At 45.8% G+C, this 26413-nt stretch overlaps 1 protein-coding gene and 1 long non-coding RNA gene across 3 annotated transcripts in view; one reads left to right on the forward strand and one right to left on the reverse strand.

Annotated features, from left to right (window-relative positions):
- Positions 1-14986, reverse strand: part of LOC118096495 (scavenger receptor cysteine-rich domain-containing protein DMBT1-like) — a 39924-nt gene extending 24938 nt beyond the window's left edge. Inside the window, exons 1-10 of one of the 2 annotated variants that reach the window (XM_035138403.2) lie at positions 14876-14986; positions 13378-13446; positions 11312-11329; positions 10533-10826; positions 9437-9457; positions 8222-8266; positions 7610-7666; positions 4188-4338; positions 3617-3819; positions 1981-2292 (exon numbers count right to left, since the gene is read on the reverse strand). In XM_035138403.2, coding sequence (XP_034994294.1) covers positions 1981-2292; positions 3617-3819; positions 4188-4338; positions 7610-7666; positions 8222-8266; positions 9437-9457; positions 10533-10826; positions 11312-11329; positions 13378-13446; positions 14876-14942 — 1237 coding nt within the window. In that variant the 5' untranslated portion in view covers positions 14943-14986. The remainder of the gene's footprint in view (positions 1-1980; positions 2293-3616; positions 3820-4187; positions 4339-7609; positions 7667-8221; positions 8267-9436; positions 9458-10532; positions 10827-11311; positions 11330-13377; positions 13447-14875) is intronic. The other variant, XM_035138404.2, reaches the window with a different exon arrangement.
- On the forward strand, positions 866-15819 carry LOC118096499 (uncharacterized). Its single transcript, XR_004693930.3, has 4 exons — positions 866-943; positions 5248-5345; positions 5446-5592; positions 11809-15819. It is a non-coding gene; the product is annotated as an uncharacterized LOC118096499 (long non-coding RNA).
- Positions 15820-26413: the final 10594 nt, after the last annotated feature.

Below are 26413 nucleotides of genomic sequence, written 5' to 3' on the forward strand. Positions count from 1 at the left end.
GGAGAAAGCGCTGCTTTCTCCTCCTCCGTTCCTCTCTCCCAGCCGCCGACAGCAAGGAGACATCCTGGGGTTTGGAGAAGCGCTTGTGCAGCGCTTCTCCGAACCCTGGGACCTGTCCTTGCTGTCGGCGGCAGGGGGACAGGAACGGAGGAGGAGAAAGCGCTGCTTTCTCCTCCTCCGTTCCTCTCTCCCAGCCGCCGACAGCAAGGAGACATCCTGGGGTTTGGAGAAGCGCTTGCGCAGCGCTTCTCCGAACCCTGGGACCTGTCCTTACTGTCGGCGGCAGGGGGACAGGAACGGAGGAGGAGAAAGCGCTGCTTTCTCCTCCTCCGTTCCTCTCTCCCAGCCGCCGACAGGAAGCAGACATCCCGGGGTTCGGAGAAGCGCTTGCGCAGCGCTTCTCCGAACCCTGGGACCCGTCCTTACTGTCGGCGGCAGGGGGACAGGAACGGAGGAGGAGAAAGCGCTGCTTTCTCCTCCTCCGTTCCTCTCTCCCAGCCGCCGACAGGAAGCAGACATCCCGGGGTTCGGAGAAGCGCTTGCGCAGCGCTTCTCCGAACCCTGGGACCCGTCCTTACTGTCGGCGGCAGGGGGACAGGAACGGAGGAGGAGAAAGCGGCGCTTTCTCCTCCTTCCTTCCTCTCCCCCAGCCGCCGACAGGAAGGACGCGCGCACTCTCCCCCCCCCCGCCTCCTCCAACCGCCGCTCCTCACGGCCAGGGAGGGTTGTGAGGAGGCCTTCGCCGGCCTCCACCCCGGCGGGAGCGGCGGTTGGAGGAGGCAGAGTGGGGGGAGAGTGCGCGCGCGCAGTCTCTGCTGTCCAATCCCTGTATCCCTGGGGCACATGCGCAGTGACCCAGGGACACACGGGACATCTGGACGCAGGGACAACATGGACATTATTATATAGGATGTCCACCACTTTGGAGGCTATACACAAAGCTGTAAGTATACCATCTGTTACTCCAGTTGTGATAGTTAGCAGAAACTCTCACCTCTCTGTTACTCACCTCAGCTGCTTCAAGAGTCAAAGACATTGGCAGAGAAGCTGGGATTTTCCACCCTGCATGGCTTGAGCCTTGCCAGAGGACAAAAAGGTGGCCTCAACAGCTCACAACTGTCCTACTTCTCCTGATTACTGCTAGTATGATAATAAACCAAGCGTTGGAAGTGCAGGAGTGAACAGTGCAATGTCTCATACAGCAATAACCAGAAGGTGCTGACAAACAAATGAACATGCAACCAGAAGTTACGTGAGATAGGGTTGCCTTATTTCAAAAAGTGAAATTCATGACATCCGCAAAGTTGTTGAGCTTCTTTTGGGAACAAACCCATCGTGGTGCCATACAGCCAGGTTTTGCCACAAAATTTCCCTATGGCGCCATTTTAAAACCCAAGAACCAGGACATGTCAGGAATTTTCTTGCCATAGAGCAAGCCTAGGTGGGATGAAGGGATTGGGCAAAATTACATGAATCTTGACATATGTGAGAGCCAGACACTTGCCTAAATGAGATTATAGGTTTATGTTCCACATCCTCTGATTGGTTAGGCCAATGTGCTGTGCGATGTGAGGCCATATGATGCGACTCCTTTATCTACTGGGATCCACATCTGGTGTTTGAATCTGGGATTTCATGTGTGCTCTATCCGTGCTGTTGCACATATGATATTCTCTAAGTGCAAGTTTAGGTGGCTGGATATTATGGGCTTGAAAGAAAGGCTGGGGACATGCTCTGGTCTGGCCCTCTGATGGATTCCAAATTTAGCTGAGCACTATGAGCTGAATCAATTCAATGAATTTAAACCGACATCATGAACAGGATAAATTCCAAAGCAAGCAGTTCTGCACTTCAGGCAATTGATTCAAATAGAACTTAAGCACGTTGCATTTCAGGAGGGAAGAGGAGGGATGCCATACATGATTCAGTTACCGGTATCCTGCTTTTGTGCTATATGCAAGTAACAAGATCAGAAAATACCTGCACAGGTGACACTCGCATCTTCGCTGTGGCCACAGTTATGAACATGCCACCCTAGGCTACGGCAGTCCCACAGGTTCGACTCATTTCCTCTACAGATCACATCATCAAGGAGAATAGATCCCGAGCCTTGGCCAAAATAGGCTTTTCTTGGGGCCGAAATGGCTTTTCCACATCCAAGCTGCCAGCACACAACCTGGGCATCGGCAATGTCCCAGTAATCACCACAAACTGTTCCCCATTCTCCTTTGTAATAGAGTTCAACACGGCCCTCACAGCTGTATGATCCATTCACCAGTCTTAAGGACACGTCTTTGAAAGACAACAGGAAACAACTTGGTAAACAGGAGCCTGCTTCCTGTTTCTTAAACAGCAGCCATTTTACATACCTATAGATATCTCTCTATGGCTGTGTTCATATCATTCATTTAAAGCATATGGTTTCTCTCAGAGAATCCTGAGAATGTAGTTTACTCCTTACAGAGCTCCCAAGATTCTTTGGGGCAAAATGTGTGCTTTTAATGTACGGTGTGTACACAGCCTATCTCTCTCTCTCTCTATATATACACACACACACACACACACACACACACACACACACACACGTGTGTGTGTGTGTGTGTGTGTGTGTGTGTGTGTGTGTATATATATATATATATATATATATATATATATATATATATATACACACACACACACACATACATACACATACATACACATACATACATACACAGTATATTCCTGCGTATAAGACTTCTTTTTAACCCAGGAAAATCTTCTCAAAAGTCAGGGGTCGTCTTATACGCCGGGTCGTATTTCTTATACGGTGAGTATATCCCAAACTCTATATTTTAACTGGAAAAGTTGGGGGTCGTCTTATACGCCCAGTCGTCTTATATGCCAGAATATACAGTGTATATAGGCTGTGTGTGTGTGTGTGTGTGTGTGTGTGTGTGTAGCCACATGAGAGAACTTGTCTCTTCTAGAGATTTATACATAATATATTCAATAACATGTGGGTGTACAACAGTTTTTTTTCTATAACAGAAAGAGCACAGTAACAAAATTTGCAATATATATTGTACAACACTTTGAACAAACTCAATCTCTGGTGACTCTGGAAGAAGACAGCATATGCAAGTGAAAATTGGTGGCTAAGTTCAAAATAGAGGATAAATTAATTTTTTTGTCAATGTATTGCTCTTTGGCAATTGAAAGTTCTTCAGATAAAGTACTTAAATGAACAAACAAAAGCAGCCACTAATAAATGTAGTACAAAATCTGAACTGAGACTCAAGTAATTTATATACGCAGAACACATGAGAGAGAACTGTGTATCTTGCCACAAGTTTGTTTCTACCTTTCTCTGCAAAAGATTCAACTGCCAAATAGATAAACCATTGAGTAGTTTAAATTGCTTATTCCCTGCTTAACCATGGGAGAGAGAAGAGAAAATTAAATAATGGAGTTCCCATGCACACATCAATATTTTTTAGGATGGCCCTGAATGACAATTTGGGATACAGCAATGCAAGCACAGCGTATTTAATTCAGTTGCAGGTATGGACTTGAAAAATTGCACTAAAGTAAAGCAGCATGGTCCTGAATTATGTTCTCTTTGGTGAAATCTTACCTTGTGGAATAGAAAAATAAATAGCCAAAAATCCAGTGCTTTGAGAACTAGTGTCACTTGAAAACACAACAGACAATGTATTTGACTTAGAAATATATGATTGGTGCTCCCAAATGCAAATTCTTCCTAGCAAGGGAGCTACATACGCTGGCCCATCATAGATTTCAACATAATCATAAGAGCAGTGATTACGTGGCTCCAGGCTGTGGATATAAAGTTAGAAACCACTGAGTAGGGTGATATTTAGCTTGTAACTATGAAACACAAAAAGTTAAAATCCACACAAAATTGGGACTTGTAGACCCAGGTCAGCAAATTTTGGCACACTATTTGTTTTGTTTTCACACTTACGGAGTGAGCCTTTTTTTAAAAGGTCTGAGCCAAATCTTTAGAATACAAGTAAATGATTTAATATTGGGTCTACACACAACTCGGCAAGCTCAGAAATAGCATATAGATTATTGTTAACATGTAAAGCCAATTTGACAGCAAACAGAAAGGCAGGCATGCAGACAAAATCATTTTTAAAGATCACACAGGGCAACACAATCCTAAAAATATTGCCACTTACTTAAGATACTCAAAGATGAGATTTATGTAGGAATAACCTTCAGCATGGATTTCCCAAACACAGTATGCATTATTTGGGTATACAACAGGATAATTTGGACTAGTGAGTTTCCCAGATGGCTCATAGAGATGACCACCACAAACAGAGGTCACTAAGAGTGCAACAAAAAAGTGAAATCACATTTCTGAACAGACTGCCATACATTTACAGATGCTTCTCACTGGGTTTGGGTTGTGTCCAACTAAGACATAGAACTCAAAACAGAACAACAGGGCCATACTCATAAATCAATGAATTTCATTTTGACTACCTTTAGTCCATTGATTTCAATGGGTCTACCAATAGTGGTCAGCAGGGTGGAGTGGCACGGCTTTCCTGACTTCCTGTCAGGAATCATTCACTCGCATCACTGTGGTTTACTGGAAGGAGTAAGGCCATGGCAAAGTTGATGAAGAGCAAACACAACGGCAGTAGTGCTGGATTGGCTCTGCCAGTGTGCTTGCCCCACACCCATCTCACTGCCATCTCACCATTCCTGGTAAGCCATAGTGACAAGGGGTCAAGTGAACACGGCTAACCCGTCAACCACTTCTGGGGTCTACTCTCAGAATGAGTTAGTTAGATACATTTCAATGACTTTAAAAAGTCATGTTGAAGGAACAGAAGCTAGGTTCTCTTACAATAAATAAGCTAATTGAGTCAGAACAACTAAGATATTGCTTTTTATCACATTTATTTCAACAGATATAAATGAAGTCCCAGCATTCAAATGGCTTACTCATGAAAAGTTCTACCCACACCAGTGGGTCAGCTCTGTTATAGATTTGAGGATTGCCATGGTACAATTAATATAGTATAACACCAACATACATTTCTCTAGCATCCAGGACAACACCACTGACACCCAATCAAGCATAGGAGGAAGCAGATTGTGACGTGCCCCTTTGCCTACCCTCAACATGGCAAAAGTCCCCTTTGCCATTCTACCTACAACAGTACACAACCTGGTAAATACAAATACACCACAGTACCTTTGTTTGTTTGTTTTACCTACTTACAGGCCAATCCCAACCCCTTGATCCACTGACTGGAGAGAGTTAGGATGGAGTGGAGTTGCCTTCCCATTAGTTGAGAAGACCTCTGCCAGCAAAGGAACAGGTAGAGATGCCACCTGTGGTTCTTTCAGCTGCAGTAGCACAGAGGTAGGCTGGAGGTGGTCTTGGATGTCTTGGAATTAAGGACCCCTCTTTCATTTCAGGGGCTGCCCTCACACAAGCCTGGACCTGACACAACTAATTTCATCACTATTAGAACTGGACAAGGAGATGAAAATCAAATATCTACATGGGGAAGGAAAACGGAAGTCCATGCCACACCTCTTCTCCTGGCTAGCATGTGAGAACTCGTAAGTGGAGGTTGGTCTGCTACTCTGCGCACATATGTACCCCACTCAGGATCTCACTCTCCGTTATATCCCACCTTTCCTCTAAGGAGCAAAAGGTAGTATACATAGCATTTTATACACATAACTGTGGTGCAGCCAGCAGAAGCCTAGTAGCTGACATGCTCCAAGGATCTCTGCAGACAGTTGAAAGAAAATGATGACTGAACAGCCATAAAGGGGCAAAAAAAAGAAGCTAAGCTAAAACATGCCCCATACTCCACATCATTGAGTATATAATGAAGTATTCTATCATACACATGTAAAACACATATCATGAGGCTTTCAAAAAGGCCCAGTTCATGACATTCCCCTTCTCAGCATCATGTGGACTCAGCTGCATAGACCGTCCAGGGATGAAGGAGTTAGTTTGGAGGCATACCACAACAGAACCTGCATTAGGGGTTTTGTGCTCAGCAGGGCCCCAGTTTCCATGCTTATCCCATGCTTATACTACTTATCCCATTTGGGAGATGTTGATGGAGGAAAGGCTGTTTAGCTAATGCTCTGCTAGGATTGTGGAAACAGACTCCAGACACCTCACTGGTGTACAATATCCCCAACCATGGTGCGTGTGTACATTTTTCATAATCCCGGAACTAAGCTTTCTTCAAAACAGTATAACATTACAACTGTAAGCTTTTTAGGCATGTGTGTTTTTAAATAGTTCTGCACAGCTAAGTTATTTCACATAATTTCAGTATTACCAAGGCAAAAATATAACCAAAGCTACTTTAAAGGGATCAGAGCCCTTCATAGTTCTCAAAGAAGCTACACCTGTATCATGGATTTGATTTCCCCCAATGTCTTTTATTCTCTCAAATATTTATTTATCAGTTTCCAAACCATGTAAAAGTGAGAGGGGCAACATAAGGTCAATAAAATCTAAAGTCATGATAAATACGGTAGTAATGGCCCCAATGATCTTGGATAGGAAATGTGTTTTCACATCAACTGCCCATTCAATCTTCCTACGCTAGACACTTTTTGAACATTATAAACAAGGACTGCCAACTAAATGCAGAAGTACTGATAAGATTTCCAAACCTTATCATGCCCATAAATGATATGTGATGGAAAACTTGAGTTACTTTGTTCTGTTAATGGTGGTTTGGATGGTGGTACAGGAGAGGATACAGTTGCAGAACAAACATAAAGTATTAGATAGAAGACAGTGACAGAGATAGCAGAGCAGAAGTTGCTTGACTTTTAGTACTGGCATATTATATAAACAGTGGAATCAAAGGTAACTGTGGTTCTTTCTAGAACTCAATAATGATGTTGGCTTGAGTACTTACTTAGTCTAAGTAGCAAATATACTCTGTCAAGCTTTTGAATCATATAACAAGCTTCATATATGCAGTAATTTTTCTAATAATGCTACAGAATGCTAGGTGGTGGGCTCATGTGTGTCCCGCTGACGTGTGCAGTGCCACAGAATGCAACCCCTGTATAAATGGGGAGTTGCCCGTCATTTAGAAAGATATAACCCAATTAAATATGGAGTAGTTTCCCATTTCACCATTGTCACTTTAAATGAATAACTGAAAAATCTGACTTGAACTTTTGCTAACATAAGCACACAATAAGTCTTAGTCCTAGCCTCTAGTTTGTGTAGAAACTTACATACAGCACAAAAGTAATTGTTATAGTCATTGTTCTGCTCACTTTTGCCTCTGGCCACACCCGTCACTAGTATGGGGCACCAGAAGGGCATGTGGCCCTTGGGCTGAAAAGTTTCTCATCCCTGAGCTTATCTACTACTGCTACACACACAACTCCTTATAGAGGGAGAGGCTCATGGAACTGGATTTTGAGAAGCATCAAACACACATCAGGCTTATGGTTCAACTGAGATCAGCCAATTGGAAAACTCAAGTTGTCCATTTTGAAATTGTGCCCAATTATGTTCTAGACCTGAAACAAATAATATATTAAATCCCATGATACTTGGAAAAAGCAAAACAAAGTGAATTCTTACCGGTAGCAGGTTCTGGTGTGGTAGTTGTGGTAGTTGTGGTTGTGAAATCAGGAATGGCTGTGAAATTGGAAAACAACATTGCAGGTATATGTGTATAACTGTGACATCTCCTTAGAGGGGCGACTCCTGAGTCTTCCAGTCCACACCATTAACCCATGCCCCCAAGCATACTGGGATAACTTGGTTGTTGCTATGTTTGTCTCCTAACAATATAGTAACCCCAGTTGCATCAAAATGAAGCACTGATGAGCCTGCTGGTCAGGGTAGTGGCCCATCTGATCCACCTTCTGAATTTATAATAATTTATGTTAAATTTAGATCCTGCTGATTCTTCTAAAGGTGCCCAGGGCAGCATCTCTCTCAAATCCTCTCTGGGTGCGTGTTTTCTTCTCATTAATGTGTTCTCACAGAATTTGCAGTCCATCATTTCGGCAGTCAAGTATCCAATGTTAGTCCTGCTTATAACTAATGAACATGGCTACTGTAGGGCTATTTCAACGAGTCTGCTCTATGTAGGACTAACATTAGAGACAACCTATTGTCTAGACCTGAAGCAAATAATATTTTAAGTCCCATGATACTTGGAAAAAGCAAAACAAAGTGAATTCTTACCGGTAGCAGGTTCTGGTGTGGTAGTTGTGGCCGTGGTCGTGGAAACTGTAGTAGAAAGAATGGGAAAACCACATTGCAGGTATATGTGTACAACTGTGACATCTCTGGGGAGTGGGGTTCTCTACTGCTGAGTCCTCCAGTTCACACCATTAAGTCATGTCTCCAAGTATACTGGGGTAACTTGATTGTTACTATGCCTCCCATGAATATAATAACCTGTCAATGGTGCTTCCCAGACCAAAGGCAGAGCGCTAACTCTCTATTGTCAAAAATAACACTTACATTTGCTTTTACAGCTCTGGAGACCTACGCAAACCAATCTAGCATCTAGGTAGTTATTCCCAGGTCCAGGCTCTATGGAGAAGTTGCAGATCACTCCCTCTCCACTAGATTATGTACATTTCCTTGACACACGTAGCTGGAGACTACATCTGCATGGAAGCTGCCTCTGCTCTACTCACTTCAATTCTCTCCTGATTCTGGGAGATCTTGGTAGAAGGGAGGGTGAGGAAGCACACAGCCAGCCCTTCACTTGCCTGGCCTCCCTCTTCCTCCAGCTCTGAAAGTTTCTCAGCCTCTGATTCTTACTCCTGGCTGATACAGGTTCCCATAGACCACTTCCCCCATCTCCTGAGTCAGACTTCAGCCCCTCTTCCCCTACTGCACTATCACCAGCATCCTGCCAGTCCCAGTGGCATGGTCCTATACCATCATGAACATGAATAATTATAGATAGACAATAAAAATGACATCTGGAGGGGCAGAAAAAGAGGGGTGGGTGGGGGAGAGACAGGACCAGACCGATACATTTTGTTGTTTGAGTAAAGAACAAGATGGTGGCCCCATGGGCCCACCATTCCATGCACAGCAGCTGACTGGACCGTAGTTGAGTCTTTTCAATACAGGCTATGGGGCAGTGTCTTCCATCACATCGGAATGCAGCAGGCTAGAGATAGGCATGCAGGACCGGCCACGTGGCGTATGCAGCTATTCTCCAATAGCAGTGTACAGCCAAGGTGGTCAGGAAAAACAGCCAGGGGCTGCTGCTGCTACCCATCCATCCCTAAGAATCTGCCACTGCACAGCAAACACCCAAAACAGAGCCCTGCTGCAGTGCTGACAAGCAGTGCACTTAAAACTGAAGTCAATGGCAAAACTGTAATAACAGGATTTTAATCTCACAGTTCTGCATATGTTATGTCAGTTCCTACTTACCTTTTGGCGTTACTCCACTATCTGCAAAGAAGAAAATATGAAGAAACATGAAATGATTTGCACATACAGTTGACTTATTATTTGGTAAATTACTAACTAATCGAGTCTCCAGACTTAAAAATAATAATACAGTAACACGAATTTCTAAATTTGAACACTTAGGCTGCATTCAGAAGTGAGATTTATTGCATTAGTTTTACTGATTATATAACTAGAGCATCTGATCCAACTTCTATTGTTCCTTTTACACCACAGTGCCTTGCTGTGTAGTGGAACTGTGGCTTTTTGATCAATACAGTGCCATATCACACCAAATGCTAAATAATGGGAAAGAACTGTATACCAGGATACCTACGGTACCACCTTAAACTCCAGTGATTTCAGGAATGGGTGTGGGAGTGTGAATTGGTTGGACAATTCTATAAGCAACTAAAAATGAGCTGGAGTCCCATCTAATATCTACTTTAAAACTAAATTAGACGTTTGTTCCCTCCCGTTTATCAGTTGCAAGAACAATGCTCATGTGAATGTGGTTCTGTTAGTGTTAGAATTTTTTTAAATTATTTAATATGTGATTTTAGTGATTTGGTTGGTGTTGTTTCATTGCATTTTTTGTTTATAAACATTTGACTGTGAACTACTTTGTGAGAACCTTTTGTTTTGAAAAGGGGAATAAAAGATGGAATATTTTAAAATATGAGGTTAAGAGCCAAGAGTCCCTTAATTCTAATATATCAAGTTTCTCTATCAGTGACTAAAATTATACTCCCAATTCTTAATTGGCTTCCAGGTCGGTCGATCTGCACAGGAAGTGACAGTTGAACTAGTAGCATCTATATATTACACACCAGGTGGCTAAATTTGCACTGGCAGCCAAGAAGCTCCATTCCAGTTATGTGAATGCACTCCAATTTTAAAATTTAATGTTGTAAATTTCTTTTTATATTGCAAACTGCTACAGGCTATGTTGTATGAACTCAGAGGAAAGTTTTCCTTTTTTTCTCTGTAGTCTACTGTGAAGGCCTTTGGCTAGTTGCAATAAAACTGACCAGACCTATCAAGATGAAACCTTGAGCAAACAAAGAATTTATTTTACCTGCACAAATCACAGCTGCATTTATGTTACTGTTACATACTCCTTCATGAAAAGAGCATTGCCACAAATAATCTTCATAACCATAACAAGTCACGTTGCTCAGGTAAGGAGAAGGGCTGCCAGAGTAGTCTTCCATGACAGAAACTGCTTTTCCACAGTTGAGCTGCCTGCAAACAATCTCAGCATTTTTAAAGTCAAATCCTTCCCTACAAATGCCTTCCCAGGCACCAAATAAATAAACTTCCACACGACCAGAACAGTTCTTGACTCCGTCTGCCAGCCGCACATAAATACCTTTTTGGAAAGAAAGAAATAGTTTTAATTATACACTACTAGAATTGTGCTGATTTTCTTTTGTATTTGTTATCTACTGTACCATAGATATTAGCTGTTGTTTTAAAACCTATAACCCGGGTAAATATGGAGTAGTTGCCCATTTTGGTTACTGATTTTAAATGACAAATTGGGGGGGGGGAACTGACTAGAACTTTTGCGAATATAACCATTCTATAAGTAGTAATACCTTGCCTCTAGTTTGTGTAGAAAAAAACCTACTGTACAAAGATAATATTTTTATTTTTTATTTTTTTATTATTAATAATTTTTTATTCCTTGTCTCCCCACTTTTGCCTGTGGCCAAAGCACCACTAACATGTAGCCCCAGAAGATTGCTCAAAAGGGCAGGTTTCTTACCACTGAGCTAATGGAATAGGTCTAATTGGAAACTTGGGACAAACATGAACACCATGTATTGGGACAAATATGAACAGTAGACTCACCCTCTGCTATAACAGCAGCTGAAAAACAAGCAAAAGAACAACATATGTTAGCATTTAGCAGCCTTTACAGAAAAGCACCCTCTTTTATGCAATACCCACAGGTTGATTGTTTCTTTGAATTATTAAACTAAAGTTATGAAAATCCTTTTATGAGGGTAGATAACTGTAACTAAATATTTGTAAGGGCAATGAAGACTTTTTCATACTATAAAATAATAATAGTAGTAATAGCAGCAGCAGTAGTAGTAATAATAGTTGTAGTTGTTGTTGTTGTTATTTATATGCTGGGTTGCCCCAGCCATTCTGGGCGGTATTAAATATTATTAGCCTCCTGTTCTGTCCGCACTAAGGTCTGTTCCTCATGTTACTGTTTGAAATGGAAATGTCATCTCTTGATAGTTTTCCATTGTCATTTTCAGATGAACTTTTTAGGAATCAAAATATTCCTCCTCTTTAAAGAGAAATTCACATGTTCCTGTTTCTTCCTTCTCTTTCAGAGACTGCTCACATATTCCATCTTTAAGTCACCGTGTCCGTTTTGTATGAAGAATGTTTCTTAGGAATGTACTTGCATGCATCAACAGGTGGCAGTTCCCCTCTCCCAGGAAAAAGGCATGAAAACTAACAGGTTTTCAGATGCGATCGACCAGCTCTTACCATGGGCATTCAGAAGAAAACACTCATCATGCGAAACGGACTTTATAAAATCATCTGGAATTAATCTAATGAAATCAAGAACCTCCTTTGTTTATGCACATTTCTGTGAAGCTGGGAGATGGGAAACACTCCATCCAAATCTTTTTTTCCAGAACTCAAAAGGTCAAATGATGGCCAAAAGCTTACTTACACCCCAGTTCCTTATTCTCCCCCCCCACATCTATTTTAGTTATTTGTAGAGTGAATACATGCCCTTGATTTTTTTTTTAGCCAGGCAGTGCCCGCGGGCCTCAAACCGCTGGAATCGATTGGGAGATCCAAGCAATGGATCCGCTGGGCTAAGCTAGCTCAGTACACACCCCTGATACGGTAATATCCTGCACCAAAATGAAGATACGTAATAGGCCAAGCATGATTCAATTAGAGAATGCTCTCCTAATTGTGTGAGTGTACGATTTGCAGTGGCACAAAGCTAATTGTGAGATTTCTTATTTGTTATTTGCAACCACACATTTAGGACTGTTCCTCAAACATGACAATATTGATTGGAGAAAATAATTGTGGATGTCCCAGGAATCAGTCCTTCAGTCATGAAGGCCAATGTTTATGTTGGGTTTCAGGGTCATATGAATGTGTGGTTTTTAAAGTTTCCTGAAAATATCTGGAAACTAGCAATCAGCATCATTTTCAGAAATGAAAACTGAGGGTAAAAGGGTTGGGGGATGAAAGGCATGCATAAAGCATTCCCTGATCACAGTTTTTCACTCGAAATCAACCTCTCCTTTCACTAGACTGGGCTCTGTACAAAGAATAGTGCATTTTAATATCCAGGTGTGTGTAGAAACCACTCACCTGGTGAGGTGGAACTGCTATACTACGGTAGCATCCTAGCAGGTGGGTCACTGCTTACTAGGAGATACCGTGGAAGGTCCAAGGTTGTAGGGAAGACAGTTCAGTGAAAACACATTGGCAGGAGTGCCCCACCAGCAGGGACGTTCATGTAGCAAATCCACCCTATCCTTCAAGCTGCTTCTGGATACGTGGCTTCTGTCTTCATAATAATTTATTTATTTTAAATTTACACCCTGCTGTTCCTCCCAAAACGGTCCCAATGCAGAACAATGAAGCTAAGAGTAGCATCTCTCTCAAATCTATCTGAGTGTGTGTTTTCTTCTCTTTGTATTGTGTTCTCACAGAACTTAAAATCCATCATTTTGGCAGTCAAGTTTCCAATGTCAGCCCTACTCAGAGTAAAACACATTACAATTAATGGACATGACCACTGTAGCCCTATTTCAATGGGTCTACTCTAAGCAGGATTATCATTAGATACAACCTATGTTCTAGACCTGAAACAAATAATATTTTAAATCCCATGATACTTGGAAAAAGCAAAAGTGAGTTCTTACTGGTAGTAGGTTCTGGTGTGGTAGTCGTGGTGGTAGTCGTGGTTGTGATATCCGGAATGACTGTATAACCTGTAGTAGAAGGAATTGGAAAACAACATTGCAGGTATATGTGTATAACTGTGACATCTCCTTAGAGGGGCGACTCTTGAGTCTTCCAGTCCACACAATTAACCCATGCCCCCAAGCATACTGGGATAACTTGGTTGTTGCTATGTATGTCTCCTAACAATATAGTAACCCAAGTTGCACGGCCCTACTCAATAAGCTCATGAGCACAAATCATAACTGCTCAGTAAAAAGGGCATCTGGAGCAGCTGTGAAGGAGGGGTGGGTGGAAGAGAGACAGGATCAGACCAAGACATTTTCCTTCCTTAGGCATCAAGATGCTGGCCCTATCATTCCATGCACAGTAGCTGACTGGACTGGCAATTCAATCTTATTTCAATGCTAGCTATGGGACAATGTCCTCCACCACTTCTGAATGCAGCAGGCTAGATGCAGGCATCAGAACAGGCCACATGGCACATGCAGCTATCCTCCAATAACAGTGTTCAACGAGGGTGTTCAGGAGTAGTAGCCTGGGGCTGTTGCCACTACCACACCCATCAAGCACAGTTCCCCACACCTGCTCATGCAAGAGACATTTTGGAAGAATGAAAATAATCAGTATGTAAAGTATCTAAAGATTACTTAGAATGCAATCCTAAAATATTGTGGTGAACTAATTTAAGATGTACCTTATTATTATTATTATTATATACGTAAAGGGACCCCTGACCATTAGGTCCAGCCGTGAGCGACTCTGGGGTTGCAGCACTCATCTTGCATTATTGGCCGAGGGAGCCGGCGTACAGCTTACAGGTCATGTGGCCAGCATGACAAAGCTGCTTCTGGCGAACCAGAGCAGCACACGGAAACACCATTTACCTTCCCGCTGTAGCAGTACGTATTTATCTACTTGCACTTTGAGGTGCTATCGAACTGCTAGGTTGGCAGGAGCTGGGACCGAGCAACGGGAGCTCACCCCGTTGCAGGGATTCGAACCACCGACCTTCTGATCGGCAAGCCCTAGGCTCTGTGGTTTAACCCACAGCGCCACCTGTGTCCCTAACTCCTTTTTTTAATAGAAGTGCTATATTGATACAGTTAGTTTCCCATGAGCTCAAGTGAACATTTTGTTGAGTTCTGGCATCTGCTCTCTCTTTTTTTAAGCTATAAAAATAATTCATGCTTTACTTTCATCTAAAGTTCAAAGCCTATTCTGGCTCTTTCATAAAAACTGATTTATGGAGTCAGATCAACGGCCTCTCTGACCATCAGTTCATTTCTAACCGCGATCATTTCTGGATAACTGAAGAGGCATCAAATACAAAATCATCCTGTTATAGTCATGCTTCATAACTTTGCAAATATGTCCCCAAATTGTTGCCAAAATCTGTAAGTGGAACTTTGGTAAAAAAAACTTGCTACATCTAATGTACTCTGGGATAGCAATTACCTGAGACACCTGGCAAAGCCAATGTACTGAACAGCATCACCCAAGCGACCATCACTGTGGAATCCATCTCGTCAAGACTTCTGTCCAGGTACAAAAAGCTCCCAAACTCAAATGCTTGTGGTAAACAGCACTGGTGTGCTTATGTACTTTTCTCTCTCTGCCATAAATCTTATGACGTGTTTTATTTGTCCATTCAATGTCTTACTTTTAACATTTCCTTATCTACCCAAAGGTGAAGCATTTGGTTGTTAGTGTTGCCTGCAGAAGAAGACTCCATTGATATATGGAAGCCCTAATTTGTGTATATGAGGCAAGGAAATGATTTCATGTATAAGAGGGGTGGTGGAATATTTGACTGGAAACCATTTGCTGAGGTGGGGCAAAGCTCTTCATTTGGACACCAGAGTAAAGGAAGGTAAAGGGCAAAGCACTACCACGAACTTTTAGCAATGAGTGGAGGGGTATTCAACATAGATTTATGGCCCATGGGTGCAGCAAGAATGATACACACTAGTGTTCAGTGAAATTAGGTCACAGCTCTTTATACAACAGGTAAGAAGGAGTAGCAAGGCAATGGGTAAGAATTGGATCATCATTCCAATCAGACCTTGCTGTTGGAATGGTCTTCTGGGAAGTACCTAATGTACTTTGAATTTGACCAGTGTTGGATCCTGGTATGGGGCAACCCAAGCATCCAGGAACCTATGGAGCTACAAGAAGAGGGGTTTAGGCAAGGCCCCACCCAAGCTGGGACATGTCTGTTTCCCCTGAAGGGAGAGAAGAGATGCTGGACCACCACCACCCCACAACTGATTTGCAACAACTGGCCTTGACACCAGGCCCGGCTCTAGGGGTAGTCTTGGTGGTGCGTAGTGCCAGGGCACCAGGCTGGCAGGAGGGCGCTGCGCGGCAAAGCCGCGCGGAAGCCAGGCTACGGGCTGCGCCCACCCACCAGGGCGGTGGCGCCAGAGCGATCTCCGCGCCAGGGCGCCCGACCGGCTTGAGACAGCCCTGCTTGACACCAGGCCCCTGGGTGGGGTAGGGAGGTTAAAGGATTGTTGCTTTGATGTGAATGAGTTTTGGACTAGGGGGGAGGTTGAGGTTTGTTTATTTGCTCATTAGTGGGTCAGAGTATGACTTTGTTTATTATTTGAGTATTGTTAATGTTGTTTGCTACCATTTGATACAGCTGCTATGTTCTTCTGTTTTTCCATAAATGTTATATTGTATTAAATAGTAATGTATTATTACCCCCCCCCCTTTAACCCTATGGCATTATGTATTTTGTATTTTTCTTTACTCTAAGTCCCTTGGATACCTTTGGGTGACAAGCAATTAATACGTTAATAATTAATAAAAGTGAGAACAGGAAGCTGGACAAGAGGGGCCATTGGCTGGATCCAGCAGGCTCTTCCTGTGTTATGTTCTCGTATTTTAAAAAAATATGGGGTGAAATTCTCATAATCTCTCTGTGAGAATTTATGAAGAGGAAGTAAAGTAAAGGTCACAAATGAAGGAGGAAATCAGGCTTGGGTAAAATGTAGCAGCTTACATGTTTATCAAAGGTTGTTCTTGATTGCTCAGGAGAGCAGAGAGTTCTTAGGTTGCCAGTGGCAGGAACTTGATTGACAGACTAAAAGTGGAACTTTGTAGAGGAACGTAAGAGTATTTGAAAGCTTGGCAGTGAACTAGAGGAAACAGAGATCTCTTTTTGGGACACCAAGCCTACATACAATGAGACAGAGTAGGGCAGCAAATGCTGACAAACTGTGTGCATTCCAAGGTTTCGCCCTAAACTAGTGAGACAGACGATAGATCTATTCACAGGAATTCTTGCAGGAACTAGAAGATGTGTCATTTGAATGACCTATTAAAATGCCAGCGCTATCCAGAACAGATATACCAGATATCACGTTTTCTGTTTGTTAAAGAAACACAGCAAAATAAGGAAATCTTAAAATATATCTCAAGGTTGTCAACAGTGTTGTGCAGTTTTTAAAACAACACCTTTCCCCTCCCCGTGTCCATTCTCTAGTAGAATGGCACAGAACAACCAAATTAGCTGTAGACTTGGGCAGGTTTGGTAATCCCAGGCCCTTGCGGTGAGAAGGAGTTGCAGCAGGTGACTGATAGTTGCAGCAGTGGCTGGAGGTCCCTGTGCTGGGCTGTGAATGTGTGGGGGAGAGCAAGGAGAGAAAGTGAGAGAAAACTTCTGTAGGAAGCCATTGGTCCTGGTGACAGGGCTGCATTGTCTGCTAGGGAGCAGCAAGTACAGAAATGCTTGCTATTCTGCATCTGCTACTTTTGTGTGGCAGTGTGTGCAGTATATGTCCTTTCTTGTCTCCTTCACTTCCTTTCCTTTACAAACACAACTTTAAATTTCTTTTCAGTAGGTGACAATTGTTACCCATGAGGGAGACTAGCCATCAGCCTCAATCTCCCAACCAACGAAATGCATGCAAGGTTGATACAGAGCAGTGAAACAGGTAATACAAAGCCGCATACTAGAAACAACCCTCAAGATATATACAAATTAAACAGATATTCAATACTTTATCACAGTGAATCCATTATTTTATGACTGCTCAGTCATTGGGTTGTGTTACAGTTAATATGCTCCAGTGTAACAGGTCTATGATAGTCTGCAACTAGGGCTTGGGCCCCTAGGATTATAAGAATTATCATCTGGTCTTTCTTATCATCTATCATCTTTCTTAGGGAAGGTACCTGAGCAGGTGGTGGCTGCACAACTCCAGGTGCTTTTGCATGAGACCAATCGCCCATTTCAATCTGGATTCTAGTCTGGTTTTGGCACAAATACTGCTCTGATAGGTGATCTATGCTAGGAGAAAGGGGAAAACTGACAAACCTGCATCTTTCAATAGTTTTTTGACACCATTGACCAGGCATCTCCAAACTTCAGATGTTTTGGACTACAATTCCCATCTTCCCTGACCACTGGTCCTGCTCGTTAGGGATCATGGGAGTTGTAGGCCAAAACATCTGGAGGGCCGCAGTTTGGAGATGCCTGCCATTGACAATGGGAACCTTCTTGATTGGCAGGTGTCAGGGAAAGAAGGAATGCAACCTCATTGTTGAGTCACAAATGTGTGTGAACATTTCCAGATGTACACAAAACTGGACCTCTCAAAAAAAATGGCAAAAAACTAATGGCCTGTAGAGAAATTTATCCCTTTGAATAAAGTAAGGCAAGCCACATGCTACAGAATAGAGATGGAGAACCAGTGGCCCTACAGATGTTGCTGGACTACAATTCCCATCATCCCTTACCATTTGTGATGCTAACTAGGGCTGAAAGGAATCGGAGTTCAACAATATCTGAAGGCCACAGGTTCTCCATCCCTACTATAGAAAAAGTGGGGACTATCTAAGCCAGGCATAGGCAACCCTGGCTCTCCAGATGTTTTGGAACCACAACTCCCATGATCCCTGACCACTGGCCCTGTTAGCTAGGGATTATGGGAGTTGTAGTTCCAAAACATCTGGCGAGCCAAGGTTGCCTATGCTTGATCTAAGCTAATCAGCTAAACCAACATTAAAAAGGTCTTCCAAACTTTCTGATTTTGCTGATCAGTCTGGTCCTATGTATTACCTTTCCCAAGGAAAATGGTACTATGTTACAACTCTACATTCCATGCTTAGTTGAGGAAGTCTGTGAAGCTCAGTGGGGAAGGAAAAAGTTACTTGCATCACATATACGTTGGGGGGAATCATTCTGCCCTTTAAAATCTTCCTGCCATGACTTCTCATCTTGTCAATCATTTGCAACGCTAAATTGGTGGCAATGGTTGTGATGAAATACTTCTGATGAAATGCTACAGCTGTGATCAAGTTCAAGTGGAACAATGAATATGAATCTCTAGGTAATTCTCTGCAGTGGCTACAATGATACAGAATTGCAGTCATGGTGAAATATGGGGTTGTTACTGTACAATTGTCACTATTCAAAGGTTCTGTTTGCAGGAAGCTTAATGTTTGACTCCTTCCAATACTGCATGTGATACTACATATAAAATATAACTCCACATATTACTGTTATCACTAACTTCTTGTTTCCCTATACGTAGCTATCCTTTGCACATCCATCTTTTCCTTTCAATACTTACAGGGCTGGTCCAAAATGTTCTGATGCCTCAGGCAAAGAACAAGATGGCGCCTCTTCCTTTCCTGTTCCTTTACAAAAACTGTCTAGATGGGCAGTTCTTCAACCGTGGTAATGGGACAGAACCTCCACCACACCTGAGGTTACTCAGCTACTTTAGGAGGTGCAAGGCATGCCAATGTGTCAAAGCTTTGACCCTCTGCTCCTCAGCATCTGCTGCCTCAGATGGCAGCCTCACTCTGTCTAATGGTAGGGCTGGCCCTGAACACTGAACAGTAAACCTGATTGTTCTATGAATACAATGTTACAAAGCAGGGTCCTCTTTTAACTTTCCTTCCTTTATTCCAAGCTCTGCTGCATCAGCCCAATCAACCAGCTGGAGTGAAGCTGTTTGGAGTGGTCATTAGGAGTTTTGGAGCAAGACCTCACCAGTCTGTTGATGAGACACAACTCTACTTCTCCATAATATCTTGTCACAGTGGCTGGAGCGGACTACTTCAGAGTAACGACTCTACCCAGCTCTGCATTTTATTCTTTTATTGGTGCTGCGTATTTACAGTGCTGAAGTCATTGCTATTTACACGGAGCGATGTGTTCAGTCGGGTTCAGAACCTCCGAGTGGCTTTTGGCGCGTCTTTCTCCAACACAAAAGCTTTGGCAGACCCATCCTCTTTCCTCTCCTCTTTCTGCGTAATTCCGGAGTTGGGGGAATGGGTCTCCCCCCCTTATTTGCCCCTTCCTGTCCCACCTGGGACCCTGGCTCCGCTACCTTGCCTGAGCCTCGGACACGACTTCCTGCTTCCCCACTGGAATCGGAACTCTCTCTGCTTTCCCCTGTGCTCGGGGATGGGCTTGAACTCAGGAGGGGAGGGACTTCGCGATATCCTCTGTCCCTCACATCCACCCCCCTCCCAAGCTCCCCTTCTCCCCTCCCCAGGTCTCCCCCCTGTGTCGGTGACGACTGGAAGCCTAAGAACTCAGTACTTTCCGAGCCCGTTGGTGTGAACACCTCCCCCCAGTCCTTCTCGCCCCCCCTTCCGCCTGGGAGGACTGGAATCCCAAAAAGTCCGTGGCGTCAGAGCTGGTGGGGGTAAAAATGTGCTGCCAGTCAGCTTCTTCCTCTGACTGAGTGGATCTCGGCGACGCCCATACTTCTTCCTCTGGTTCCTCAAACTCCGCTTCCCATCTCCATGGTGAACTGCTCTCCCGTACTCCTTCCCCTCCCCCTCCCTTTCCATGTGCCAGGGCTTGGGTCTGTGGGGAAAGAGGGCGTGAAATTCTTCCACCAAGAATTCCTCCTGTATCTGAGTGGCTGGGACCCATTCATTCTGTGACGGTGGAGCATCCTCCCATGCCATGAGGTACTCCAGGCCCCCCACCCCTCTCCGTGAATCAAGGATGGCCGTGGCCTCATTGAGTTGCTCCCTGCCTTCCCTCTCCCCCCCCTCCCTCGGGGGTTTGTTCGCTGTCTCGGAGCCTGCTACTTTCCCTGTACGGCGACAGCAGCGATCTATGAAACACGGGATGCACCCTCATGTCCTCTGGTAGTGCCAATCTGAAGGCTACCGGGTTGACCTGTTGCGTGACCGTGAAGGGGCCCAGCCGTCTGGGCTCCAGTTTTTTGCACCTCCCTCTGGTGGGCAGGCCCTCCGAGGACAACCAGACCTTGTCCCCCACCCTGATGACCTCCCCTTGTCGCCTGTGGCGATCTGCCCCCTTCTTGTACGCCTCCTTGGCCCTCTCCAAGTGTTCTCTGAGCTGCTGGTGCACCGTCTCCAGTTCCTCCGCCCAATCCTCTGCCAGTGGGCCCTCCTCCCCCTCCCTTTCCAGGAAAGATCTGAGGTCGCGCCCGTAGTTGGCCTTAAAGGGCGACACCCCTGTGGAGACGTGCACTGCATTATTGTAGGCAAATTCCGCCAGTGGCAGGCGATCCACTCAGTCTGTTTGTCTCTGGCTGACGTAGCATCTCAGGTACTGCTGCAGAATGGCATTGACCCTCTCCGCCTGTCCGTTGGTCTGCGGGTGTCTAGCCGTTGATAAGCTGACCTCCACCTGCAGGAGGTTCATGAGCCGCCTCCAGAATCTGGAAACAAATTGGCAGCCACGATCCGAAATAACCCTTAAAGGTAAGCCATGCAGTCTGAATACGTGGTCAACAAACAGTTTGGCTGTCTCTTCTGCAGATACCGCTCTGGCACACGGTATAAAGTGGCACATTTTGGACATAAGGTCCACCACCACCAACACTGCTGTCTTGCCCCTGGACGCAGGCAGGTCTGTGATGAAGTCCATGGACACCACTTCCCACGGCCTGTGTGGCGTGGCTAAGGGCTCCAGCAATCCTGCTGGCGCTGCTCTGACTACCTTTGCCCGCTGGCAGGTGTCACAGCCCCGTACATAGTCTCGAACATCTTCCCGCACCCCTGGCCACCAGAAGTGTCTCATGACTAGGTGAGTGGTTTTGTCCCTCCCAAAGTGACCCGCCGTCGGGTTGTCGTGCATCTGCTTGAGGACCGCACGTCTAAGCTGGGTGGTGGGCAGGTACAGTGCACCCTTGTAGAAAAGCAGCCCCCTGCGTTCTGCAAAGTCTTTTGCCTGCTCCCTCCCCCCTCTCAGTTCTCTGAAGATGCGGGTGGCAAACTCATCAGCTGCCGTCAGTGCTGTGAGTTCTGCCTCGCTCACCACTGCTGCTCCGCAGGACCATGCTGATGGGGGGAAAATGTGCCTGGGCGCTGGTGGCAACTCCTGCTCCATGTACTCTGGTTTGCGGGAGAGGGCATCCGCCCTGACATTCTGCTCCCCCGGGATGTAGTGGATGGAGAAGTTGAAGTTCGAGAAGAACTCTGCCCACCGTATCTGTCGCTGGTTGAGCATCCTGGCCGTTCTCCAGAACTCCAGGTTCTTGTGGTCTGTGCACACCTGGATGGGGTGCTTGGCGCCCACCAGGAAGTGTCGCCAGTGCTGGAAAGCAGCGTGGATCGCAAGAAGTTCCCTATCAAACACCGTGTAGTTGCGTTCAGGCTGTGTCAGCTTCCTGGAGAAGAAGGCACAAGGTCTCCACTCTCTGTTGGCGTCCAGTTGCAACAGGATTGCTCCCAAAGCCCTGTCTGAAGCATCTGTCTCCACGCGTAGGGGCGCATCCTGCACCACGTGGAACCGGTTCTGGTCGGACGCGAACACCCTCTTGAGGCTTTCAAACGCTGCTTGCGCCTCTGGCGTCCACCAGAACTTCTGCTTGCCTCTCAGGCAGTCCGTGATGGGAGCCGTAACCCGCGAGAAGTTCTTGATGAATTTCCTGTAGAAGTTGGCGAATCCTAGGAGGCGTTGGGCATCTTTGCGCGTCCTGGGGCTGTGCCAGTCCAGGATGGCCTGCACCTTGTCCTTGTCCATCGCCAGTCCCTTGTCTGACAGCTTGTAGCCCAGGAAGTCCACTTCCCTGGTGTGAAACTTGCACTTCTCCAGCTTCACATACAGGTGGTTCTCCTTCAGGCGTTGCAACACCTCCCTGACATCCTTCACATGTTGCACTGGGTCAGCGGAATAGATAAGGATGTCATCCAGGAAGACCAAGCAGTTCTTGAAGAGAAGGGACCCCAGGACGTGGTGCATGAAGGCCTGGAAGCATGCTGAGCCCCCTTGCAACCCGAAGGGCATCACCAGATATTCAAAAGAGCCCAGAGGCGTGAACATCGTGGTTTTCCACTCATCGCCTTCCCGGATCCTGATCAAGTTGTACGCCCCCCTCAGGTCTAGCTTGGTGAAAATCTTTCCCCTGCGTGCCGCTGTCAGGAGATCGTCCACTCTGGGCATGGGGAAAGCCACTGGCTCTGTCACTGAATTGAGCCGTCTGAAATCCACCACAAGACGGCGCTGTTGCGTGTCTTTCTTGTCCACCCAGAAGACCGGGCTGCCCCCTGCTGCCTTGCTTTCTCTGATGAACCCCCTCTTGAGGTTCTTGTCTATAAACGCACGCAGACCCTCCAGTTCCTGATCTGACATGGAGTACAGCTTGGCTGGGGGTATCGTTGCCCCTGGCACCAGGTTGATCTGGCAGTCGAAAGACCTGTGTGGGGGTAGGTGGTCGGACTCCGCTTCGCTGAAGACCTCCTGCAGGTCCCAGTACTGCTTGGGTATCGCCTCACCCCCCTTGACGTGCATGGTGGCCACCGTGGCTATTGGAGGCCCCTCCCCTGGTTGGTGCTGCATGCAATGTTCCAGACAAAAGTCCGACCCAAACGTGATGCATCTCTGGTGCCAACTTATGGAGGGGTCGTGGCGCGCCAGCCAGCTCATTCCCAAAACGATGGGGGGGTCTGAGATGGTTGTGACGTTGAAAGCCAGTGTCTCTGAGTGCCTTCCCACCGTCATTCTCATGGGGGGGGGTTTGATGAGTGATAGCCCCTCCCAGCAACTCTCTGCCGTCAATGGTGGCTACGTGCAGGGGAAAATCCAGTTGCAGAAGCTGGATCTGGTGCTCTTCTGCAAAGTTTCTCGAGAAGAAGTTGGCTGAGGCACCACTGTCAATTAAGGCGAGGACCGTCAGGGGATAGCCATTTGGGAGTGTTAGCGTGACTTCTAGAACCACTCCTGCTCTGGGAGGGGTGGGCTGGCTCTGCTCCTCGCTGTGCGGGTGGGCGGGTTGGGGCTGTTGTCTGCTGACTGTGCCTGGCTGCTGCCCCTCGTCTCCTGCAACCAGGCTTTCCCGTTTCCCTGCTGTGGTGCTGCTTCAGTGGGGGAGGGCACAACCGTTCCCGCCTTTCCTTGCCATTCTCTGCGATGTGGGCAGTCTCTGACGCGATGCTGGGGGGAGTTGCAGAGAAAGCAATTCCCGCCCCTTCCCTCCTTGCGTCTTGTCGCCGCTGGGGTTTGAAAAGCCCCCGCGCGCGCGCTATCAATTTGCATGGGTTCCTGGTCTTGGCCAGCCCCTGGCATGGCGTGAGGTGGCTGTTGGGGGAGTGGCTTCTCCTGCGACCGTGGGAACCAAGCCCGCTTTGCGCGCATTGCTTGCTTGTCGTTCCACCGGGATTCCTGTCTCACCCCCACTGCTAGAGCTGCTTTGCTCAGCTGATCCATATTACTGGGCTTTGGACCTCTTGAGAGCTCATCTTTCACCTCCTCATTCAAACCTAGGTAGAACGCCGCTTCCATCGGAGGCGAGTGCAGTTCCCACCCCAGTCTGTGCACTAGCATGGTGAATCTCGCCCAATATTCGCGAACTGTCATTGTTCTTTGCCTCAAATTATGCAGTTCCTCTTTGGTCTGGTCCATATGACTATCGGATGCATACATGGTTTTCAAAGCCTCTAGAAATAGTTTGACATTCTTCATGCAAGGATTTTTTGTCGCTATTAACGGTCTTAGCCACTCCCTGGCTGCCCCTGTAAGGTGTTCCACAATAAAGGCCACCCTGTGCTCATCATCCGGGAAGTCATCATGGTGCAGCTCAAGAGCATACACTATCTCAGTCTCAAAGCCATGATATTCCCTCGGGTCTCCATTGAACTTACTTACTAGGGTCCCCACTCTCCTTCCTGGCAGCACTTGGAGTTGGGGGGCCCCTCCCGCCTTGTTTTTCTCGGCGTCCAGCTTGTTTTGGAGCTCTACCGCCACCGCCCTTAATTGCAGCTCTTTGTCCTGAAGCGCTCTCACCTGTTCCGCAAGTTGTAGCCGTTCCTCCTTGACCTTCTCGGTTTCTTCTTTAGCTGCGTCTAATTCCCCCTGTGCCTGCAGCGCCAGTTGCTGCAGGTCCTGTTGGGCTTTCTCCGCGATCTGCCGCCATTTCTCCGCCTCTGACACACTCATCCCGGCAACTCCAAAGTAGCCCCAAAAAGACTCGGAGGTTGCTGTCACAGTGGCTGGAGCGGACTACTTCAGAGTAACGACTCTACCCAGCTCTGCATTTTATTCTTTTATTGGTGCTGCGTATTTACAGTGCTGAAGTCATTGCTATTTACACGGAGCGATGTGTTCAGTCGGGTTCAGAACCTCCGAGTGGCTTTTGGCGCGTCTTTCTCCAACACAAAAGCTTTGGCAGACCCATCCTCTTTCCTCTCCTCTTTCTGCGTAATTCCGGAGTTGGGGGGATGGGTCTCCCCCCCTTATTTGCCCCTTCCTGTCCCACCTGGGACCCTGGCTCCGCTACCTTGCCTGAGCCTCGGACACGACTTCCTGCTTCCCCACTGGAATCGGAACTCTCTCTGCTTTCCCCTGTGCTCGGGGATGGGCTTGAACTCAGGAGGGGAGGGACTTCGCGATATCCTCTGTCCCTCACATATCTGAATCAAAAGAAGCTGTGAAAGTTCTGGTGCAGTGGTGGACTGGACAAAGGGCCAATAAACTGTGCTTGGATCCAGGGAAAACGGAGGCTCTTTGGGTGGGTGGTTCCCATGTTAGGGAAATTGGCAAGTTCTACCTGAAGGAGCTAGTACATAGTTTGTCAGGTACTCCTGGATACGTCTTTCTTACTAGATGTCCAATTGTGCTCCATGGCTGGAGTGCCTTCTACCAGCTTCTTCTGGTTCACCAGCTACATCTGCTGCTGGACAAGGATAGCCTGACCACTGTGGTCCGGTCCATGCATTGGCAACCTCGAAGCTGTATTACTGTGATACACCCTATGTAGGGCTTCACTTTGATCTGATTGGAAGCTCTAGCCATAGCTGCCAAGTTTTCCCTTTTCTCACGAGGAAGCCTATTCAGCATAAGGGAAAATCCCTTAAAATAAGGGATAACTTGGCAGCTATGGCTCTAGCTGGTGCAGAATGCGGTGGCCAGGTGAATGGGAGCTTCTGGTTGAGAACATGTGGCATCACTGTTAATACAGTTGTGTTGGCTGTCTACCTACTCCCAAGCCAGGTTCAAAGTTCTTATTAATTTACAAAGCCCTGAAGAACTTAGGTCCAGGGTACCACAGGAATTGCTTAAATCCTTATTATCCTGGCTTTATCATTGAGTTCATCCGCAGGAATGTCATTCATCATCCCCCAAGTTGGTGAGGCTCATTGAACAATTACAAGACTCCAAGCCTTTTCTGTCATTGGCCTGGTCCCATGGAGTATTCTGCCAATAGAAATTCGGTAGGTGCCTTCTCTGTGCCAACTTTTAAATGCCTGTTGAAAGCTTTTCTCTTCTGACAGACCTATGCAAGCAACTAATAATACATCCTTCAACAATGGTTAATTGATGTAAATTTTAACTTTATAATGGTTTTTGTTGTATGGTTCTATGTTTTCATTGCTGTAAACCACATTGATGTATTTTTTATGATGCAGCAGTGTGCAAATATTTTCATAAATAAATAAATAAATATTCTGTGGGCATCTCCTGTGCCTGGTTTTAAATGGCTGCTGAAAACATTTCTATTCTGCCAGGCCTACGCAGGTAATTGAGAATTCCTCCTTCCACAGTAATTTATT

Source organism: Zootoca vivipara, chromosome 5, assembly GCF_965207765.1.
Source record: "Zootoca vivipara chromosome 5, rZooViv2.hap1.1, whole genome shotgun sequence".
Lineage (NCBI taxonomy): Eukaryota > Metazoa > Chordata > Lepidosauria > Squamata > Lacertidae > Zootoca > Zootoca vivipara.